This window comes from Aethalodelphis obliquidens, unplaced genomic scaffold, assembly GCF_003676395.1.
Source record: "Aethalodelphis obliquidens isolate GAN/ISIS:26980383/991018 unplaced genomic scaffold, ASM367639v1 scaffold69, whole genome shotgun sequence".
Classification (NCBI taxonomy): Eukaryota; Metazoa; Chordata; class Mammalia; order Artiodactyla; family Delphinidae; genus Aethalodelphis; species Aethalodelphis obliquidens.
The window spans coordinates 5,733,332-5,753,429 of record NW_020838013.1 but is presented as its reverse complement, the minus strand read 5'-3'; the positions used below and the strand labels follow the sequence as shown (position 1 = coordinate 5,753,429).

The 20,098-nt window shown below is 60.6% G+C and overlaps 1 protein-coding gene across 3 annotated transcripts in view; it reads right to left on the bottom strand.

The window, feature by feature from the left end:
* Positions 1–2,051: 2,051 nt before the first annotated feature.
* Positions 2,052–20,098, bottom strand: part of TPCN2 (two pore segment channel 2) — a 31,925-nt gene continuing 13,878 nt past the window's right edge. For 2 of the 3 annotated variants that reach the window (XM_027090380.1, XM_027090382.1), the window contains 18 exons: positions 19,090–19,155; positions 18,606–18,670; positions 18,002–18,102; positions 17,320–17,401; positions 17,059–17,145; positions 13,303–13,422; positions 13,143–13,202; positions 11,710–11,817; positions 11,132–11,260; positions 10,360–10,409; positions 8,931–9,030; positions 6,786–6,857; positions 5,508–5,581; positions 4,912–4,993; positions 4,747–4,829; positions 4,343–4,424; positions 3,873–3,967; positions 2,052–3,365 (listed from right to left, as the gene is read on the bottom strand). In XM_027090380.1, the coding sequence (XP_026946181.1) occupies positions 3,287–3,365; positions 3,873–3,967; positions 4,343–4,424; positions 4,747–4,829; positions 4,912–4,993; positions 5,508–5,581; positions 6,786–6,857; positions 8,931–9,030; positions 10,360–10,409; positions 11,132–11,260; positions 11,710–11,817; positions 13,143–13,202; positions 13,303–13,422; positions 17,059–17,145; positions 17,320–17,401; positions 18,002–18,102; positions 18,606–18,670; positions 19,090–19,155 (1,535 nt within the window). In that variant the 3' untranslated portion in view covers positions 2,052–3,286. The remainder of the gene's footprint in view (positions 3,366–3,872; positions 3,968–4,342; positions 4,425–4,746; positions 4,830–4,911; positions 4,994–5,507; positions 5,582–6,785; positions 6,858–8,930; positions 9,031–10,359; positions 10,410–11,131; positions 11,261–11,709; positions 11,818–13,142; positions 13,203–13,302; positions 13,423–17,058; positions 17,146–17,319; positions 17,402–18,001; positions 18,103–18,605; positions 18,671–19,089; positions 19,156–20,098) is intronic. The other variant, XM_027090381.1, reaches the window with a different exon arrangement.

Sequence of the window (20,098 nt, the reverse complement as noted above, 5' to 3'; positions counted from 1 at the left end):
TGCTAATTTGTAGGCGCTCTATACGTGGTCTAGATACAAGTCCTTCATCAGTTATATCTGTTACCAGTATCTTCTCCCAGGTTGTGCCTTGCCTACCTTATGGCATCTTTTCTTTTTCTTTTATTTATTTGCCTGCGTCAGGTCTTAGTTGCGGCACGTGGTTTTAGTTGCAGCATGCGGGATCTTAGCGGCTTCTCTCTGGTGTGGGCAGCCCCGGGCCCAAGGTCCAGGCCACGGGCACCCACACCACCCCGCCCCACCGGTGCCCCTGTGCTGCCCCACAGCCCTGCCCTCCCGCTCCAGCCATGCTCCCAGGTGGGTGCCAACCCCTTCCCCCTCCCCCCCGGGCCTGCCCCCCAACCAGGCCGGCTGTCTCCAACCTACTTCCTGCCAACACCCAGCCCACGACTCCCCAGTCCCTGAAGACACAGGCCCTGCCTCACCCCCTAACCCAGGCCCCAGGGCTCCTCCAGCCACAGCCGCCTCCCAGCCTGCTTCCTTCTGTCTTCATCAGGGCAGACACAGCAGCTCCCGGTGTCCTCGACTCCTGCCACTGTGCTGGGCAATCCCAGGATCCTACAGGGCTGAGCCCCCTGCACCTGGCACTCAGCCGGAGTGCTGGGGGGTGACCAGAGACGCTGCAGCGCAGGAAGCAGCAGGAGACCTCACCAGGGCCGCAAGGGTGAAGCGACAAATGCGAGCACGTGTTCTCTGTCACACGCACCTTTGGTGTGGCCGTGACATCCTCCTGAGCTCCACGGAGCGCCTGGCTGGGGACAGAGGACACCGGCAGCACTGCAAAGCGGGTGACCCCACCAGCCCTGCCCCCCTTAACGAGCAGCCAGGCCCCAGCTCGGCCTTGAACTCGGCCCTACTTCTCATTCAGACAAAGGCTCCGAGGCGGACATCACTTGACACGGGGAACAGACGCAGGGACGGGTGCCCCAGCTTGTGTCCAGAAGGCACCGGCACGGCAGGCACCAGCAGCGGCTTCAGTCGTGCCCCCCACCCCCCGAGGGCAGAGCCCGCGTCTCCCAGGGCCCAGCGTGGGCTGTCCGGAAGGGCCTCTTTGCACACAAGACACGGAACGTGGACCCTCTGAGGTGGACCCTCAGCTGGGGCCGGCACAAGGGCAGGGCAGAGGGCACACCGCCCACAAGAACCAGGCTCACTCTGGGTGGACAAGCTTGCAGCCCAGTGAGGCCGGGCTCCCAGCCTCGGATCACAGGCGGGTCACAGAGGAAGCAGGCCTGCAGGGGGACTGGGAAAAGCAAGGAGCTGTCCCCTGGGGATCACGAGCCAGGTCAACTGAACTGAATCCACCACTAGATGGCGCTCAGACCTGGGTGGGGGGGTGGACATACAGCCAGAAGGAACAGCAGCTGACCAGACAGGCCTCACCCTCGTCCCCAGAAGAGCAGGGCCTTGCTGAGGCAAGCTGGGTATCGACTTCTAAACCATGTTCCACGAGAGCCTCCCCACCCAAAATCAGCCTTCCAGGAAGGCAGCCTGCACAGGGGGGCAGGTCTGGGAGAGTCCTGTCTACCTCCACAAAGGTCCCCAAAACCTGAGGAATGCCCACAATTTCAGAAAAACTCCGGCATCAGAAACCCAATGTGCTTGGACACACAAAACGTTACCAGCCGTTAGAAAACCTCAAGCAGTTGGATTTCGTGACATTTTAGAAGTGTCGTTTTTCAGTTAAGCTTTCCTCTCATCCCATTTCCCAGATAAGCTGGGGAAGATTGGGATGACTTCCTGCAGTGGAGTCGGCATCTGTAGCCTGATTTCCCCTTCGGTGCCCACAGCAGACATCACTAATAGATCCCAGCACCACTTCCCATGAAGATTCCAATCCTTCTCAACAGAACCGCCAGGAGCTACCACCAACCACTCGAGCTGGCCCTTGAAATGAGAAACCCACTTATCAACCTGGATCAATGGCAGACCAAGTGGCAACGTGGCCTGCCACGCACTGCTCACTTCCCCCTCCTCCCCACCCCAGCCCCCTCTGTCACACACCCTGAGGACACACAAAGTAGGGCCACCGCTGACTTATACATGTCTTTATGCAAATTAGAAAAAGATGTCCCCCTCCTGGGGTAGACAGTCAATGCCAGGACACACCCTTGCAGCCAGGTACCCTTGTGCAGTGCACAACCTACACAACCATACCTGGGGTAGTGTTAAGCCCCGACAGTTGTTTTCTTCTTTTCTGTAATGCAAGTACCTGTCTTAAGCTTTGATTGCAGAGGCGTCCACTTCAAACACGGCTATCTCAAATAAACACATTGGCAGCCGCTCGATGAGATAAAGAGCCAGGCCACCTTCCTCCACTGAGGCTCATTTATTTTAGAAATCTTGGTTGAGTTTGATAACTGACCATTTGGACCACTTTTTTTTTTTCTTCCTTGGCTTTAAATTCCTGCTCTTATGTTTTAAATTCACCAATAAAGAGTGAGCCCCTGAAACCCTCGACCCCCACAAAAGCATAACCCCAGGCCCACACTCTCTCTCTCTCTACCCGAGACCTCGCTGTGTGGCCCCAGGTGTACTATGTAATTTCCAGGTCTCGTAAGTAATAAACCTTTATTTTTTCAAAGTTTCCTGACGGTGGTTGCTGAAAGGCATCTTGCTAACACAGTACGAACCACAAGGGCTGGTCCAACCACAGCACTGGCTTCTGACAGGCTGAGACCGGGTGGCCCCGTTCCAGAGAAGCACAGTCGTGTCGGAAAAAGGATGACCACCTCCTTCTTTGCAAGACTTATTGATGAAGATGATTGGCATTCGCACCCATAAAGAAACGCACCCAATCACACTCACACGAGCCATAAAATAATAAAACACAGTCCAGATTCTTATCATGTAAAACCAGGATCCCAAGCTTAACGCCCTGGAAAGCTGCCAGTTGGCCTGTGCGGGCCCCACGTGGGCCTCTGGTCCCTGAAGGCCACCAGCAGTGAAGGCACCACGGAAATCCCAGGGCCCAGGGGGAGGGCCACTGCATCTCCCTCCCAGTCACCCTCTTTCAATATTTAGAAAAATAAGTCTCAGGGAAGCAGCTTATAAAAAGAAAGTGGCACGGACAGCGCCTGAGGGGCCGCGGAGGTGGTCCAGCTCGGCTGCAAACCAGGGCCTGCGTGTGTCCCAGCGTCGGCACGCACGGTGGCTCTGCCCAAGGGAGCAACCTCTCCAGTGGGCCGCGGCCGCCTCCTCCCCCGGCCAGCGCCCATCCCGAGGCCGCATCACCTGCCGCCGCCCCAGCCGGGAAGGCGCCTGGATGTCACCTGCACAGCTGCAGGTGCGGGTGGTGGCTCAGCTTCTCTGCCAGCTCTTCCTCCGTGGGCTCCTGCAGGACATCCCTGCGGAATCGGGGACAGGATGGCTGGGGAGCCCTGGGCACCTCCAGAGGAGCAGGGGAGCAGCGCTGATGCAGCAGCCCCGTCAGTGCTCGGGACGAGGGGCCCCTCAAGACCACTCCCCGGGGACTCAGGTCCACCTCTGGGATGCTTACGTGGCGTCCCTCAAAGCCCGGGAGGACACCTCTCCGCGTGGCCGTAACAACACAGCAAACGCTCAGAGACGGCAGTGTGACCACCCGGGGCTGACTCTGGGACGGCTGTCACTTCTCTGCACCAGCAGAGGGACAATCTCCAGGTTACCATGGAGAAGAGAAGGGCGAGGCTTCCTCGGGCCACCTGTCTACACCCACCAACAGAATCACCTGGAGACCACCGGAACCTGAGGGTGCTTCCCGAAAGATGCTCACCGGAGAGCAGGACAGAGGCCCGGCCCCGCAGCAGGAGCAGAGGCAGACCCCGGGCTCGTGGGGACCAACCGCCCGCCCACTGCCTCCCCCCTCCACGCACCTGAACAGGAGCTCCACGGTCACCTCAGAGGTGGCCTCTAGGTCCCCTGTGAGGGACTGCAGGTGACTGCGGCGGTCCCACTTGTGAAGGAAGTTCTGGCAAGAGGGAGGGAGGGACGGGTGGCCAGTAGGCGTGGGCCCTGCGCAGAACCAGCCTTGTCCCCCTACCCCAATCCCACAGTGTCGGCCTGGCTGAGAAGTCCACCCTGGACACCAGGATCCAAGGCCACCAGCTCCTACGGGAGCAGATGCCTGAGAGCCCTCCTCCAGCCCCCCTCCCACAGGTCAAAGGTCAGGAGCATTCCAAGAGGCCCCCAGCAGCCAGGGCGAGCAGCCCCAAGGGAGGACGGAGCCTGAATCCACCAGGGCTGCCCGAACCCAGCACGGCCTCTTTGGACCAAGTTCCGGGTGGGCCCCCATCAGCAAGTTAGCAACTCCGACTGAGAAGAGCCCGGGCAGGGTCGCCGATACCTCCAGAATCAGAGCCAGGAACAGGTTGACCCAGATGACGGACGACACCAGCCACCACAACACAAAATAGATCTTGGACCACCTTCGGAGAACAAGGAGGCCACCGGGGCCGCGCGTGAGCCGAGCGCGGCTGCTGCCCCGACCCTGCTGCCCCGCCTGTGCCATCGCTGTTCCCACCCTCGAGCTGGCCCAGCCTGGCCTTCAGGGGCGCTCGGCCGGCGAGAGCGGGAGCCGGTCTGAGCTCTGCAAGCTCCAGGCTGAGCCCTGTCACCCCACAAGCCCCGCTGTCATGGCCCCCAGAAGCCACCTGCTCCCGCACGTGCCCCACCACCCCCGGGAGGCGCAGACCCAGACGCACACCCCGCACGGAGCCGCGGCCGGGGCCGCCAGGACGGGTCACTCACGGGCCTGCGTAGCGCCGGAAGGCGTCCAGGAACACCTGCCAGTTGTTCACGACCATCACGTCCCACAGAGTGACCAGCGCGGCCTGTGGGGTGGCAGACGCAGGGTCCAGGAGGCCGTGGGAGGTGGAGGCGGGGGTCCCGAGGGGCGGGGGGCGCAGGACTCACGGCAAAGTCGTCAAAGTTGTTGGTCCAGTACTCCAGCTGCTCGAAGCTCCCACAGGGCGCGGAGCCGTTGTCAGGGGCCAGGCTGCGGGGGCACAAGCCGGGTCAGTGGGAGGTGGGGGCAGGACGCACACCCGGGCGCCCTGGCACCGCCGCGGCCCCTGCTCGGCGTGGACCCAGCTGGGCCCCTGAGGAAGCAGGGGAAAGGGGAGACGGCCCCCGACCTCGGAGGTGTTGAGGGCGGCGAGGAGGCCGACGCTGTGGACACACACGGCCAGCGGCCGGCCCGGGGCGGCCCTCGGCCCTACAGTTCAGGCCTGGCCCTGGACGCCCCCCCTGCTGGCACGCGGCCTGGCCTGCAGGCCCAGAAAGGGGCACGGCTGGGGGCTCTGAGCCGGCACGGGAAACACCCTCAGTGCAGGCTCGAGGGAGGGCTTCGGTGAGGAGCGGGCGGGTGGAGAGGCCAAGGAAGAAAGGGGCCTCCTGGCTCCCTCCTGGGGAGCTGCGTCTCACCCCTCCACCCCCCCGCCCGGCGCCGTCACCCGCGGCTCCAGCGCCCCCAGAGGCGGGGCGCTCTCTGCACCTCGGACCCCCCTCACCTGCTGTTTCCAGGAGCCACGATGACACCTCGGAACAGGATGATGCCGATGATGGCAAAGACGTAGTAGACCACCTAGGGAGGCAGGTGGGGCCTGTCAGCACCCCCGGAGGGACCCCCGCAAAGCCAGGCTGGGCCTGCTAGGGCGGCATGCCAGCAGGGATTCCCAACTGCGGGCACTGCGGCCTTCCCGGGAACACTGGGGCTCCCAGGCACCCGCGCCAGAGGGAAGCGGGGAGGAGCCACGGTGGGCAGCCCCAAGATAAACCGGGGGCCCAGGCGTAAGAACGGAGGCTGTCCACCCCTCCTCCAGGGCTGGTGTGGCAGGAAGAGGGTTCCACTGAGAACAGGGCAGCGAGGGCCAGGGGACGGTGTGCCATGGAAGGGTGACCGGGGGCTGGCCAGGTCCCTCCAGAGAAGTCCCACCACTCTCCCCACGTCCATCAGGAGACGTCTGAGCGCACCACTGGGCGGCCTTGTGCCACGGTCAGAGAAGGGGCTGCTGGCCGCCCCTGACCTGTCCCCAGCATGCCCGGTGGGGGGGGAGGGGTGCAGGGAAGAGGCGCACACCCCAGGCTAACCCAGCCCCCCTCTGGGCCTCAGTTTCCTCCACTGTGCAAATAGGGGTCTGGGGGGCAGTGCCTGAAGCAAGGTGCCACCTCTAGCATCCCACGGCAGCCCGAGCACCCCAGGAGCCCCCTCACTGTCCAAAACAAGCAGCAGCAGGGCTCTGTCACCTGCCCTCCTGCCCTCCAGGCCTCGTGCCTGTAGCAGCACCCAGGGCCCCTGCTCACCGGGCCCGGCCCCGCCTGGGCCACAGGGTGGAGTCAACAGCGGGGGAAGGGCTGACCCCGGGGGTGGCGGGGGGACATCACGGCTCTCTCAGCAAAAGTGACTGTGAGTTCCCCAAATCCCTCTGAGCAAGGATGGTTGACCAAACCCCACTGGGGGCTCTGTGGGCCCTGAGGGGTCCCTGGTGCCTCTTACATCTTTCATCTTCTCAGTGTGGCCCCTGGCCCAGGACACAGGAGGGATTCAGAAGTGACCAAGAGGATCTCCGGCTCGGGAAGGGGTGTGGTCAGGAATCACCTCCAGCCAGACCAGCCCTGAGCTCCTCTCTCTGGCTTCCTGCCCCGCCCTGTGCTTCCTGGGCCCTGGTCACCCGCTCCCCTAACACAGGGACCCTCCTTCCGAAGGCCACCAGCCTCCTGTTGAGCCCTGGCTCCCCAACAGTCCAGCTCCGCTCCCCCGAGGGGACAGTGCAGGCAGCTAGACTCACCGCCAGGATCCCGCCGAAAGCCCGCATGTTTCTGATCAGGTCCAGGATGGTACTAGCCACCACAGCCATCAGCTGAGACGGGGAGAAAGCACAGACCCGGTTCCTCCGGTCCCACTGAGGTGACACCAACCCGCCCACCACCCAACGCTGACCTGGAAAGGCAGGAGGAGACTGGTGACTTCCCAACCCACACACCTGTACACAAACCCCTCAGGCATCCAGACACACCTCACCTGTACACGCACCTGAACACACCCACAGCCCCCATACACACCTGTACACACACACCCAAGGCCTCACACACACACCTGTACAAACACCCACGGCCACCCATACATGCTTCACCTGTACACATACCTGTACACACACCCACAGGCCCCATACACACCTGTACACACACACCCAAGGCCTCACACACACACCTGTACAAACACCCACGGCCACCCATACATGACTCACCTGTACACATACCTGTACACACACCCACAGGCCCCCATACACACCTGTATACCTACACCTGTACACACACCCCACAGCTACCCATACACACCTCACCTGTACACACACCTGTACACACACCCATACACACCTCACCTGTACACGCACCTATACACACCCACAGGCCCCCATACACACCTGTATACCTAGACCTGTGCACACACACACTCACACCTCTATGCCCACCCGTACATACTCACACTTGGATATACCCACCCACGCAGATGCATACACCCCCTTCCCTGCAGATACCTCCACCCACCCAGCCTCAGATGGGTCTAAGTCCAAGACCCTTGGTGAAGCCATGGTGTGCAGGGCCTCGGCCCACACTGCCCACCAACCCACTGAGGCGGGGTCAGCTCGTCCCTGGCCTGGAGGCTCCTAAGAAATGCCGACCTGGAGATGGCCAGTCAGCCCCGGGTGACAGGGTTTGAGATGGGGCCTCAGAGACCCCATCAGGAACCCCGGCTACAGCTACCCTGAGCCCCAGAGAAGGCCTTTCCAAGCAGCCTGGTTACCCCACCTGGTAAGTTAGGAGAACACAGCGCTGGATGGTAGCAGGCGGGGACCGTGCTGCACGTGTGTGCACATGTGATTTATGTGCACGTATGTACGTGCATGTGCGCGTGTGTGTACAGGTGTGTACAGGTGATCACGCATGTGTGTATGAGTGCACACGTGTGATTATTTGTGTATGTACATGCGGTTGTGCTTGTATAAGCGTATATTGTGTGTGCTCTAGTGTATGTGTATGTGTGTGATTACATGCACATGTGTGTACAATTGTGTGTGCTTACACATATACACGCATCGGGGTATGCACGTGTATAGTCATGTGTATCTGTGAGATGACGCGTGTGGTTGTGTGGATGTGTGATTACATGTGTGTGTGTATAATTGTATGTGTGCTTGTGGGGCTGTGTGTGTGATTACATGCCTGCGTACACTATGTGTATGTGTGTGTATAATCGCACAGGTGTGTGTGTGTGTGTGTGTGTGTGTGTGTGTGTGTGTGTATGAAGGCCTCAGGGCAGCAGCCCCCCTCTGCACCCAGGACCCCCGAGCCACCTTCAGATGGGAAATACCCCTGGGTGACAGGTCACTCCCCTGACAGGCCAGGAGCACAGCTTGGTAGGAAGGACAGACATGGACAGGGGAAGGACCTGGACACTTAGAAAGGGGTCAGATGTCCTTGGTTCCTTTCCTCCTGAAAAGTGCTTAGGAAAGCAGACGGGAGGCTCCGTGCCAGGTGGGAGCTGGGCCTGAGCACCCGCCTCCCCTCCCCTCCCCTCAAGGTGGGTGTTACTCCGGATGGGAACATTAAGAGAAACCGAGGCTCAGAGACGGTCACAGGCCGCCCCACTCCTACTCTGGGGGTCCTGGAAACGAGCACCAGTAGCCACCAGCAGCCCGACACGGGTCCCGCCTGCACCCCCTCGCTGTCCTCACCCACAAAACAGGGCTGGACACTCATACTTCCAACCACCGCCAGCATGGCCCAGCCGCAGTGCAGGGCGGGGCCGCAGCCCGAAGGGCCCCAGGTGGCGGGGGCAGGCGGGCAGGGTGGACAGTGCTCGGCCTGGTCCCTGCTCGCCTGGCACACCCACTCCCAGGCAAGGCCACGGCGCGCACAGGCGGGGATGGTACCTCCACGCTGCAAATGATGCGCAAGAAACGGAAGGCTACGAGCACGTTCACCAGCCGGGTCACGTCCCACAGCGACAGCAGGCCCAGCGCCTCCGGCTTCCTGCGGAGACACATGGAGACGGGCTGGGGGAGGCCGGGAGGCCAGCGAGGGGCAGACGGGAGACACGTGGTCCAGAGACAGAGACGCAGGGACTCAGAGAGAGCCACAGAAGTGCCGGGAACGCGCCCCGTAGCCAACGCCAACCGGAAAAGCTCCATCGTGACAGGAGGGCAGAGCCTGAGCCGCCCACGCCTGCAGCCCCAGGGCGGTCACGGCAACACCTTCCAGGGCACAGCCCGCCGCAGTGCCGCAGGGCTACCCAACCCCCGTCCTACACGGGAGAACACTGAGGTTCCGGACGCCCAGCTCAGGTCCCAGCAGAGCTGTGAGAGGTGGGGTCCCGACCCATCCCCTATCCTCTGACCCCGTTCCCTAACCTCTGAGCCATCCCGAGCCCTGACCCCGTCCCCTTGGTGTCTCTCGTGGCCTTACTGGCCTCTCATTTCTATTTAAATTTAACCCATTCTCACCCAAGATGTTACCCCCCGACCCCAGCTCACCCCGCCTCCCCAATGCGGGTTTTAGCGCACTTGAGAAACAAGGTGAGCCGGCCCCAGGGTGCCGGGCGGTGCAGCAGCCCCACTGCTCCCAGGGCGCAGGTCCGCGCTGAGGACCGCACGGCCCCCGTCTGCCCGACACAGACCCTTCCCGGGGCCCCACCCCCATCTCAGGCAACTCCCAGCTGCTCCACTGAGACGGAAGCAGCCCAGCAGAGGGACCAAGACACCAGGGCTGCCCGAGGGCCCAAGGTCGGCACGCGTGCTTGTTGGCGGCTGTACTCTGGGCAGAGAGACCCCAAGGCTGCCACACCACGAGGCGCCCTGGGACCCCTGGCCAGATGTCCATCGCTCTGCGCGGCTAGAACTGGTGGCAGCGTGAGTTCAGCGAGCCCCAGGCCATCCCTGCCATCTACAGGGAGGTGAACTGACACCCAGAGTGGGAGGTGACAACCCCGGGTCACAGGGCCTCCAACCAGAGGAGGGCCCCAGCCCGATTCCAGTGCCCCCAGGTCCTCCCTGCTTCTGGCCCCCAGCACACCTGGGCCCTGTGTCCCATCCTGGGGTGGGGGTCGGGGGCGCTGAGCCAGGGCACTGCAAGCGGCAGCTCCACGGCTTCCCATCCCGGCTCTGGGAACGCTACCCTTCTGAAGGCGGCTACGATGAGAAGGGGCCTGTCCCCATAGGCCTCAGCAGGGCAGGAGCCGCGGCCGCTCCCCCCGACAGTCGGGCGTTTGGCTCTAAGGCTGCCCGGGCCAGCGGCCAGAAGCCGGGCGCACACCCTTCCCCGGGGCGCTAGCCAGGCCTCCCTGGGTCCTCCACAGTCACATACCAGCCCGGGTGTGGGAAGCGGTACACAGCCAGAGTTGAGATCTCCAAAACCTTTAATCACAAAAGAAAAGAAGCTTGCTACGGCAAAGGCCTACTGGCAGCTCTAACATGCTGTCCCCAAAGGGGGTTCCAGGGAGAAATCAGGACCAGGGGGTCCTATCCCCACGGTGGGTGCCACGTGGGGACATCCTGCAGCTGAGAAAGACACCTGGCCTCAGGCGTCGGGCTGCACACACGAAGGGCAGGGCTCGGGAAGGGCCGGCTGAGTCCCGGACACGGGAGAAGCTACTCGGTCAGCTGTCTCCCTCCTGCTCCCAGGGGCCCACGGCTCGAATCCATCAAACACGAATACGTGTCACGCCAATATCGCTGCAGTGACACGCACACCAGGCGTGGCCCCTCACTCCCCCAGGCCCTGGGGAAGGTGTCCCGAGACCCGAGGCCCGCGGTGCCCGAGAACCCCTGCCCCTCCCTCACCAACGTCGAGGCCCCACTGGCCAGCGGGGACTGCGGGTTCCCTCCGCGCCTCCCTCAAGGGTCAGGAGAGGCAGCCTGCCACCGCTGCACACCTCCACCCACGATGCGCAGATGCAGCAGAAACCAGCCTCCTGCAGCCGCCCGCCAAGCAGTTCATCCGGGGGAGGCCAGCCCCTGTGTCACCGGAGGCGGGAGCCCCAGTGCCCGCGGCCCCCAGGCCCGGCCAGACGCCGAGCGCTCAACGCCCGCCCGAGAGCGCGCCTCGGCCCGTCTCAGACTTTACCAGCAGGACTTACCAGCAGGACGGCGGTGAGCAGCCCGTCGAACACATTGCTGGGGCAGACCAGGTACCCCCGCAGGCCCAGAGCAAACACCTTGAGCAGCATCTCCAGCAGGTAGTACAGGATGAAGACGCAGCTGAGAATCTGAAAAGGGAGAAGCGGGACCCGGCGTTCAGTCCCGGTGCCGCCCCTGCGCCCTGCCCCGCCCCCCACTGCAATGGGGCCCAGGAGAGATCCACGGGGCTTGGACGCCACAGCGCCCCTTGGACCCCGCCCTGCAGCACAAGGGGGCTGGCCGGGAAACAGACAGCCCCGCCCCTGCCGGAGCCACGTGACCCTCTCCTCTGCTCCCCTGGGCTGCTCTTCCCGACGACCCCGCAGCTCCAGACACGGGCATCTTCAGAGCCCCCTTCTTGACCCATAGCCTCTCCTGGGGTGACCTGCACCCCGTGCACGGCTTCAACAACAATTCACACGTCTGCATCCCCCGACCCAGACTCCCCCCACCATCCGACGGGCCCTCAACCCCCCCGCGCCCGGTGTCTCCCAACCCCACATCATTTCTATGCTGGCAGGGCCTGGGTCACCCACACCTCCTCGGGGGTCTCCGCCTCCAACCTGGCCCCTCTGGTCCAATCTCCTGGGGACACCGGGCAGTGTCCTTCCCTGACGAACCTCCTGGCTCCCAGCAGCATCAGTCGCTGGGGGATGTGTTTAGGAAGCCTCATCAGCAAAGCTGGTCTCAGGCTATGGAGTCACTGTCTTTTTTGAAGCCAGTAAGTATCAAGTAGCTCTTCCCTTAAAGGGGGCTACGTCGCAGTGGGGTGATGGGGAGCATGGGGTCACCTTGTCCAGTGTCCAGTCTAAATTCTATATTCTTAGCCAATGCTGTCTCATTCACACCTACACAGAGATCACCGTTAAAGGCAGAAGAATAAACATTATGAGCAGTTATCAAGGGGCGTAAAAGGATGGAATTCTGCAGTCACCTCAAGAACCCTACGTGGCACTGATCTGACCAGAAGTCTCTCATAAGCAATCACGCTGACTCAAGTGCTTAAAAAACTATCGTCCGGGGGCTTCCCTGGTGGCGCAGTGGTTGAGAGTTCGCCTGCCGATGCAGGGGACACGGGTTCGTGCCCCGGTCCGGGAAGATCCCACATGCCGCGGAGCGGTTGGGCCCGTGCACCATGGCCGCTGAGCCTGTGCGTCCGGAGCCTGTGCTCCGCAACGGGAGAGGCCACAACAGTGAGAGGCCCACGTACCGCAAAAAAAAGAAAAGAAAAACTATTGTTAAAAGAGATGAAATACAGGTCAGCTGTATCCCACTTGACATTTGTCAGGAATAAAAACCAGCCACCTCTGCAGTATGTTATTCACACAGAGGAGACTGAACAATTCCTGTCGAATCCAGGAAAAAAAAAAAAAATTAGGAAAGTAGAAAATTTGATTTTAAGTGTAAAATAGAGGAATTTCAAACGGCAGGCCAAGAAGCCATTTCCTCAATTTTGATGCTGTAAGTTTAACCCTGTGTTTAACATACAGGACCTGACGTGTCACTTTTTAATTGGACAAATCAAGCTTTTCTTATATAATTAGAGAACGTTCAATGGTTTTCATCAACTTAATATCACTCATAATATTTTTCATTAAAATAAACTTTAAAATACATGCTTTGTGAAGGTCTGGCGTTATGGGGGCGGGGACGGCGTGTACAGCTTTTTGCTTAAAATCCAAAACGGAAAAATTGTTTTTAAGTTCCGAAGGTGTTTGACAAGACCTCAGAATGTTAGGAAAGGAATTCTCTCTACACAACTCTCCCTCCGCCGTCCGGCCCGCACGCCGGTTCACCCGGGGCTCTGCACGGGCTCCCGGCTGCCCTCCCATGGCCGGCACCCCGACCCCTGGGCCGTCCCTGTGATGCACTAGGACAGCCCAGCTTCCCAGGGACCTGGGGCCCCAGGTGGGGCGGCTGTGCCCTCTACCCCGCTAACTCCCCAGCACCCCGCACGGCTGGAAAGCTCACCCCCAGCACGAAGTCGTCACGGTCCTTGGGCAGCACCTGTGCATCCGACACCAGGAACACCTGTGGAGCCAGAGCGGACGGCAACTCAGCCCCGAAGCCAGGAGGAAGGGCAGGTGAGAGACCTAGGGGGTGGGAGACGCCAGGGCAAATCCTCACTCACGCAGATGGTCACGAGGTTTCCAAGGGCCATGAGGTTGCCCAGGTAGTCAAAGTAGTGGTGGCCGAAGAGGAACTGGGCGCTCTGCAGAAACGGAGACCGGTACTCGGGCCGCGGCGGGTGCTGGGGGGACACACACGCTCAGAAACATGCCGGAGGTGGCCACGGCCACAGGGGCCCAACGATGCCTGTACCCCCTTATCCTGGGATTTGCCCTCTTCCTACCTTACTTCCTACCCCAGGCTCTCCAGCCTAAGGAAATCGTCTCAAACACAGTAACGGTTTTATGCGCAAAGATGTTCATCACAGTCTTTCTAACACCAAGAGAGGTGGAAATAACCCACTGATGCTGTAAGTAACCCGTGACGGACTATCACACAGTCGTCTTAAATGTATGCAAAGCGCCATGTGAAAATACATGTATAAATTACAAGCTAATAACTATGAAAACTCGGCACAGAACGAAGGGACCTCACACACCGTGACCAGGCTGGAGTGGAACTCAAAGGAAGGCCATTAGGCAACAAATACTAACGTGAAGACACCCGTCAGACCCAGCACTCCCATGCTCGGCAGCCCCCAGAGCCAGGACAGAGGCACAGGGCGGTCACCGCAGCATGAGCTGGACCGCGCCTGCGCTGTCCCACGCAGGGGCCGCTCACTGCACGTGGCCACTTGATTTAAATTTAAATCCGCTCAAATTAAACACTCAGCTTCTCTGTCACGATAGCCACATCTCAAGTGGCATGAGGACACCCACGGAGCTCTGACCCAGCCCCACACTCAGACGCATGGTCCCTTGGTGACAACAGCCACAGCCTTACCCAGTAACAACGTTCCCCATCTTCCCACAGTCCTCCACGTGGGAACTGGTGCCCAGAGGCACCTGCCCACACTAGTACGGTGCGGGTGCAGAGAGAATTAGGTACCAATTCCCTCTGCACCCGCACCCATCCCTGCTGCACCCCAGAGGGTGGCTTCCTGCTTGCCCAGTGACTGCAGACCAGCTCCAGGCCGGGCAAACCGGCAAACGCCTCTGTCACCCTGTGGGCTGGACCACAACTTCTCCAAGGGAGTGTGAACCCTGGCCTTGGGGAAGACGCCCCCTCCCCACTCTACTCTTCCTCAGGCATCTCCCTCACCCCTCAGGTACCGCAGAGTTTCCTCGTATCTTACACTTACTCTTTCATCACAGTTGACACTTCTTAATGTTAAACTTCCCCTGCTAAACCCACTGTGTGGTTTCTGTCTCCTGCTTGGACCCAGACTGATATATTGGCCAAGAGAGGTATCAGCACTATCCATGATGTTTAAATGGTTACAAGAAGTATGGACTCATAGATTACCTTGTTATCAAGAAATCACAAACCTTGAAATGATTTCAGTGGTTGTCTCTGGGAAGGGGGACAGCTGGGTGGGGTTTTCTATTTTCCTCTACTACCTATAATGAATGACTGCTATGCTTTTAACCCAAAAAGCTTCTTATTAAAAGAAAAACAGACTTTCGGAAGCTGGCACAGTGCCTTCTCTACAACCAGTTAGCAAGAACCGACCAGTACTGGAGGCTAGGCTGATGGACAGGGGTTGACCACACACGGGAGGGCTCTCGTGGAAGGCTCACGTTTTCCTGGTATCAGCCTGCCTGCAGCACGCCTCTCTTCAGCAGCGATTCCAAATTCACAGGCTGCCAGGGCACCTGGGACAAGCCCCCGCATGCTAATAATCCATGAAGCACCTGCCTGCCCCCTTGCAATCAGCATTTCGGGGTAAGAGGCTGTCATAAAACCAAGGCAAGAACACCACAGCTCCCCAAACCTCTAGGACCCAAACTCCCTCCTCAAATCACAATTCTGGACTTTAGACCCAGGGAGTTGTGAGAAGAGAGAACATCCCATGGACCACACTAGGAAAGGCGTGGCCAGAGCAGGGGCGTGGTCAGGGCAGGGGCGTGGCCTGCGTGTTAGACCATCCCTGCGTCTGCGCCCAGCATGTGCCCTGCTCCGCCAGTCACAACCACAGCACCTCCTTTTTGATATCATCAGATCCTGATGCCAGAAGAGGAAGGGAGAGTCGGTTTTGGAAGACCCGGACCCAGCAGCATCCTACAGGCCAGCAGGCAAGTGCCCAGGGAGAGCCTGGCTGGCCCAGCGGACCCCACCGAGCGAACCCTGAGAAAGGAGCCCGCCTTCCCAGATGTCTTCCTGCCCAGGTCAGCCTGAACCCGGAAAAGGGCTGGATCGCATGACAGCTGCCGGGAGCTGCGTCCTGGGCCCAGCAAACCTCCTGCCCCAGGATGAGGGCCACCAGCTAGAAAGGTGCTTCCTGATCTTCTACCGTCTGAGGACCCAGTGTCACAGTTTCTGCAAAATCTGCACCTGATGGTACATACTTACTATTTCCTTCGAGTCACCTGGAAGCAGACACTGTTGCCTAGCCTCTTCCCAAGAGAGGTGTGATGTGCACTAACATACAAAGTGTCCGCCTGTGTGTCCCTACTACCAACTCCCATGTCCCGAGGGTGCCACAGCGAGGACGCTGCTGACAACAGACATGCCACGACGCACCGCCCAGAGCTCCAGGCCTAGCAGGGCCTGCCTCCAGGTGACCTGGGAAGACCTCAGGAAACCATGTTCTTAGGAAAACTACCTCTGACCGGGGCCTGAGGCCACAGAGGCTGACCACAAGACCTGGAGAAGCTGACCTTTGTTGTGGGCTAAGATGTATCCCCCAAAATTGTATTTTGACATCCTGACCCCCAGAACCTCAGATGTGACTGTATTTGGAGTCAGGGTCTCCTAAGAGGAAATTAGGGGGAAATGAGGTCACTGGGGTGGGGCCCTAGTCCAACGTGACTGGGGTGCTTATAAGAGGAGGAGACCAGGACAGAGACACACACAGAGGGACGACCCTGTGAGGACACAGGGAGAAGACGGCTGTCTACACGCCAGGGACAGAGGCCTCAGGAGGACCCAGCCCTGCCCACACCGGGATCTCAGACTTCCAGCCTCCGGGACTGGGAGATAATAAGCCCTGTTACTTAAGCACCTCCAGGCTGTGGTATTTGTCACAGAAGCTGAGCTGACTGACTCAACGGTGACACAGAGCTGCTAGGAGTCCGATCAGCAGGAGACATCTGATTCCACCTCTTCACTCTGATCCCCGTTCGAGTCCGGCTTGGCCCTCTCAAGGCCAAGTGGCTGCAGTGGCAGCCCCCTCCGCTGCTCCCACGGTCTGCCTGTGAACAGCCTGGCTGTCTCTCAGCACCTCTGCCACCCCCCCCCCCCCCCCCCCCCCGCCCCCCCCCCCCCCAGAAACCTGCTACGTAAAATGCAGGCGGTCCAGGGTCTTATGGACACAGCACTGAGCTGGATGCTGAGGCCCATTCGGTAACTTTAAAACTCAGTGTCAAGGACAACAAACAAAGGTTTTAGACAAACTCAGGAAACTCGCAGGTTAGGACACATGGGAAGAGGATAAAAGTCTATCACGGAGACGGAGAAAACTGTTTGGAAAGTTCCTCTGGGTCAAGACAACAGTCCCTGTGGTCTGTGAATTTCATGAGGTCAACAAAATCTCCCCAAGAGCCACACCATCTCTGTTCCCACGTACCATCCTAAGGACCAGAATCCCTGGGAAGGCAAGTCCTGGCAATGGTCACTAAGCGTGACCCAGATGATCAATGCCAACAGACACCGAGGACTTCCCCCTAACCCCGGGTGGCCCTGGCACTGGGCAGGTGACTCCAGTCTGGCCCGTTACCTCTTTAATCACCCTTTTGTCAAACTCATCGAAGAGCTTCTGAAACTCGCCAGCTGACAGCAGGTCCCCACTGCGGGAATGCAGCTTCTGCAAAGCAGGAAAGCACAGGTCAACAGAGCAGCTGGGCTGAGGGCAGGAGGGCGGAGCTGCCCCCGGCCCCACCCGGACTGGGCCAGCCCGGCTGATCCGAAATGACACCCACTTGACGCCCGGAGCCCAGAGGCACTGGCAGGGGAAGGTGGGGGGCAGGGGGACCGGTACCTCCGTGATGGCCTGTTTGTGGTCACTGTCCAGCTGGACTTTCTGAAGCACCTGCAGGAAGTCCTGGGGCTTCACCCCGACTCTGTGGGGAAAACGCCCCACCGTGAGCCCAGCCAGCTCAGCACCCTTGGGCGCCCCAACCTCTGGCCTGAGCAGCCCTGGGCAATGACAGGGCCTCCAAGAAGGAGCGCCTCATGGTCCTCCTGTGTCCAAAACCCCGAGACCTCATCTTCCACCTTAGAGAGGAGCAGCTGAAGCTGGGAAAGGCGTGCAATCCAACAGGCCCCGTGGCTAACGAGCAGGGGGGGCTGAAGCTTCCCCAGGGACATGGCCTCCAGGCCAGGCGGCAGAGTCGATGTGTGTCCCAGGGCCCCTCTGGTCCCAACACACGAGTCACAGCACCAGGGTGTGGGAAGGGTGCCCCTGGAGGGGTCAGAGCACACGGCCCCTCACGAGCCAGGGATCTCCAGTGGGTCACGAGGACACACGAGTTAACTCAGATGCAAGGACCATGGAAAGAAACCCTGGAGCCCAGGGACGTCTTCGTGATCCCAAAGGAGCCTTGCAACCTGCTGCCAGCAGGGAGCTCGGCACAGAGTGGGTGCTCAGGAAACACCCCCACCCCGTGAACACCTCCCCCCAGGGCAGCCCCAGGGGAAGAGGGCTGGAGCCCCACACTCACCCCTCGGGGTGGGCTTCTCCCTCTGCCGTCATGGATGAGAGGACCTTGTAGGCAGCCCGGATGCCCAGGCGCCTCCGCAACAGTGAGGTCTGCAGAGACTTCTGCAAAGGGTATGGCTCTGAGGGGCTCGGCTCAGCCCTCTCCCCAGCCACCCAGCCCCTTGTCCCCGGGCAGCCCCTGCCCACCGGCAGCCTGGGGAGCACCTCCTTGCCCCGTGGGCCTCAGGGGGACAGTCCCCGACAACAAGGGCTGGTCCTGCCGATAGCCACTCTCTGTGTAATTCCCTAAGGTATGCGTTTCTTCTCGGCAGATTTGGGGTCCCTGGCCCCCCTGCAAGGTGGGTTTGGGGGTCACTGCAAGAAGACTGCAGCTCCCTCTAGAGGAGGCGGGGCAGGGGAGGGACCCCAGGGTGGTGCTGGGGACAGCACCTCCTGGGGGGCAGGGAGGGAGGATGGGCCCAGTCCCCCTCACCCACAAGAGGGAGCCGGGGCAGTGCTGAGGCCACTGCGGACCCTGTCCCCCCGGCCCCCCGCTGGTCAGCTTCCCGCCAGGCCTCCAGGGACAGCTCCCCTCACAGCCGGGCAGGGTGGGCAGCTCAGCTCACCATCAGGTAGCCCCGGAACTGATTGTAGATGATGGCCGTCAGCAGGTTCATCAGAAACAAGCTCCCTTGGAGAGGAAAAGGCCATGGTGAGTGGGGAGCACACGGGCAGGGGCAGAGTCTGGAAGGATCACCAGCGCTGGGGGCCCAGAGGGTCGACACGGGCATAGCAAGAAGGTGAGCAGCGAGAAAGGCCCAGATGGGCAGAGACAGGGCCTGGGGCCTGGGGGCCTCGTCTGCGGACAGGGGCGCCACCTGGCCTGCCCAGCAGGGGCACTGAGGACAAGTCATCAGTGGTCACAGAATGAAAACCACGGACGGGCCACAGAGAGGTGAAGTTATAGGACTGGGGAGGTCCCGCCGAGGTGCGGTCGCAGGGTCAGGGGGTCCACTGAGGTGAAGTTGCGGGGTCTGGGGAGTACACCCAGCCCCGAGGTTTCGGGATCTCGTCTGCCCCACGTGACCCTGCAGACCTGCCCAGACTCACCTATCAGGGTGAAGGCTATGAAAAAGATGGCGTAGAGCCGGTTCTTGGAATAGGCAGGAATCATCACTGAAAGACATTAAAGGAAATAAAACACACCCACAGATCCAGCGTCCCGTCTGCTTCCCTTCGTTGTCTCACACTGCCTTCTCACAGGAAGGAGGGCCCTGTGTTAGGAGAGCTGGGAGGTCTTCTTGTCCAACTCTGCTCCTCACGCCTCTGCTTGCACACCCACGGGGACAGGGAACTCACTACCTTTCAAGGATGCTCATCCTCTAGGCTTCCCCATGACCACGCCTCCCAGACTGAAAGTTCAGCTCTCCCTTGGGTGACTCGAGGACTCACAGAACACGTGGGGATGGTGCTCAGGGTCCCGAGCGCAGCTCTCCCCAGGTATGAAAGCCAGTGGCTACCCTCCTGGGAGGGCCTCTATGGTCGGTGACCAGCCGAGCCCACGATGAAAGGCCTCAGCCAGGGCGGTCAGGCCACAGCTGGGCCCCGGAGGACCGTGACCACCCCATCCTGGCCACATCCCCGGCCCGAGCGAACAGAGGCCCCCACAGCAACCCTGACACGGTGAGCGTCACAGCCACCGGAGACCCCAGGGCCTCTGACACGCGGTGCGGCCAAGCCTCACCCCACGGCTGGGCCGCCAAGAGGAGACCACCAAGGGCCCCGCTGGGCACAGCTTGATCCATCACCACACAAAGAACACCGTCCACCTCTAGCTTCTCAGGACACAGACAACAAGGGGAAGAGGAGAACGGAACAGAGAAAGAGAATTGGGAAGAAAAGGGAAGAAAAAGGGAAAAAGTCGGAGAGGGAAGGGAAACTAGAAAAAGAGAAAAAGAAAATCAAGAAGGAAAGGAAGGTAGGAGGGAGGCCCCAGCATCACACCCGGGTCCCCAGCTCTCCACAAAAGGCCTTAGGGGCTCCCACCCCCGAGCTGGGCTCTCGGGCTCAGCGCTGACCCCGCCCCCCGCCCCGCCCCCACCCAACAGGCCCCTAGCCC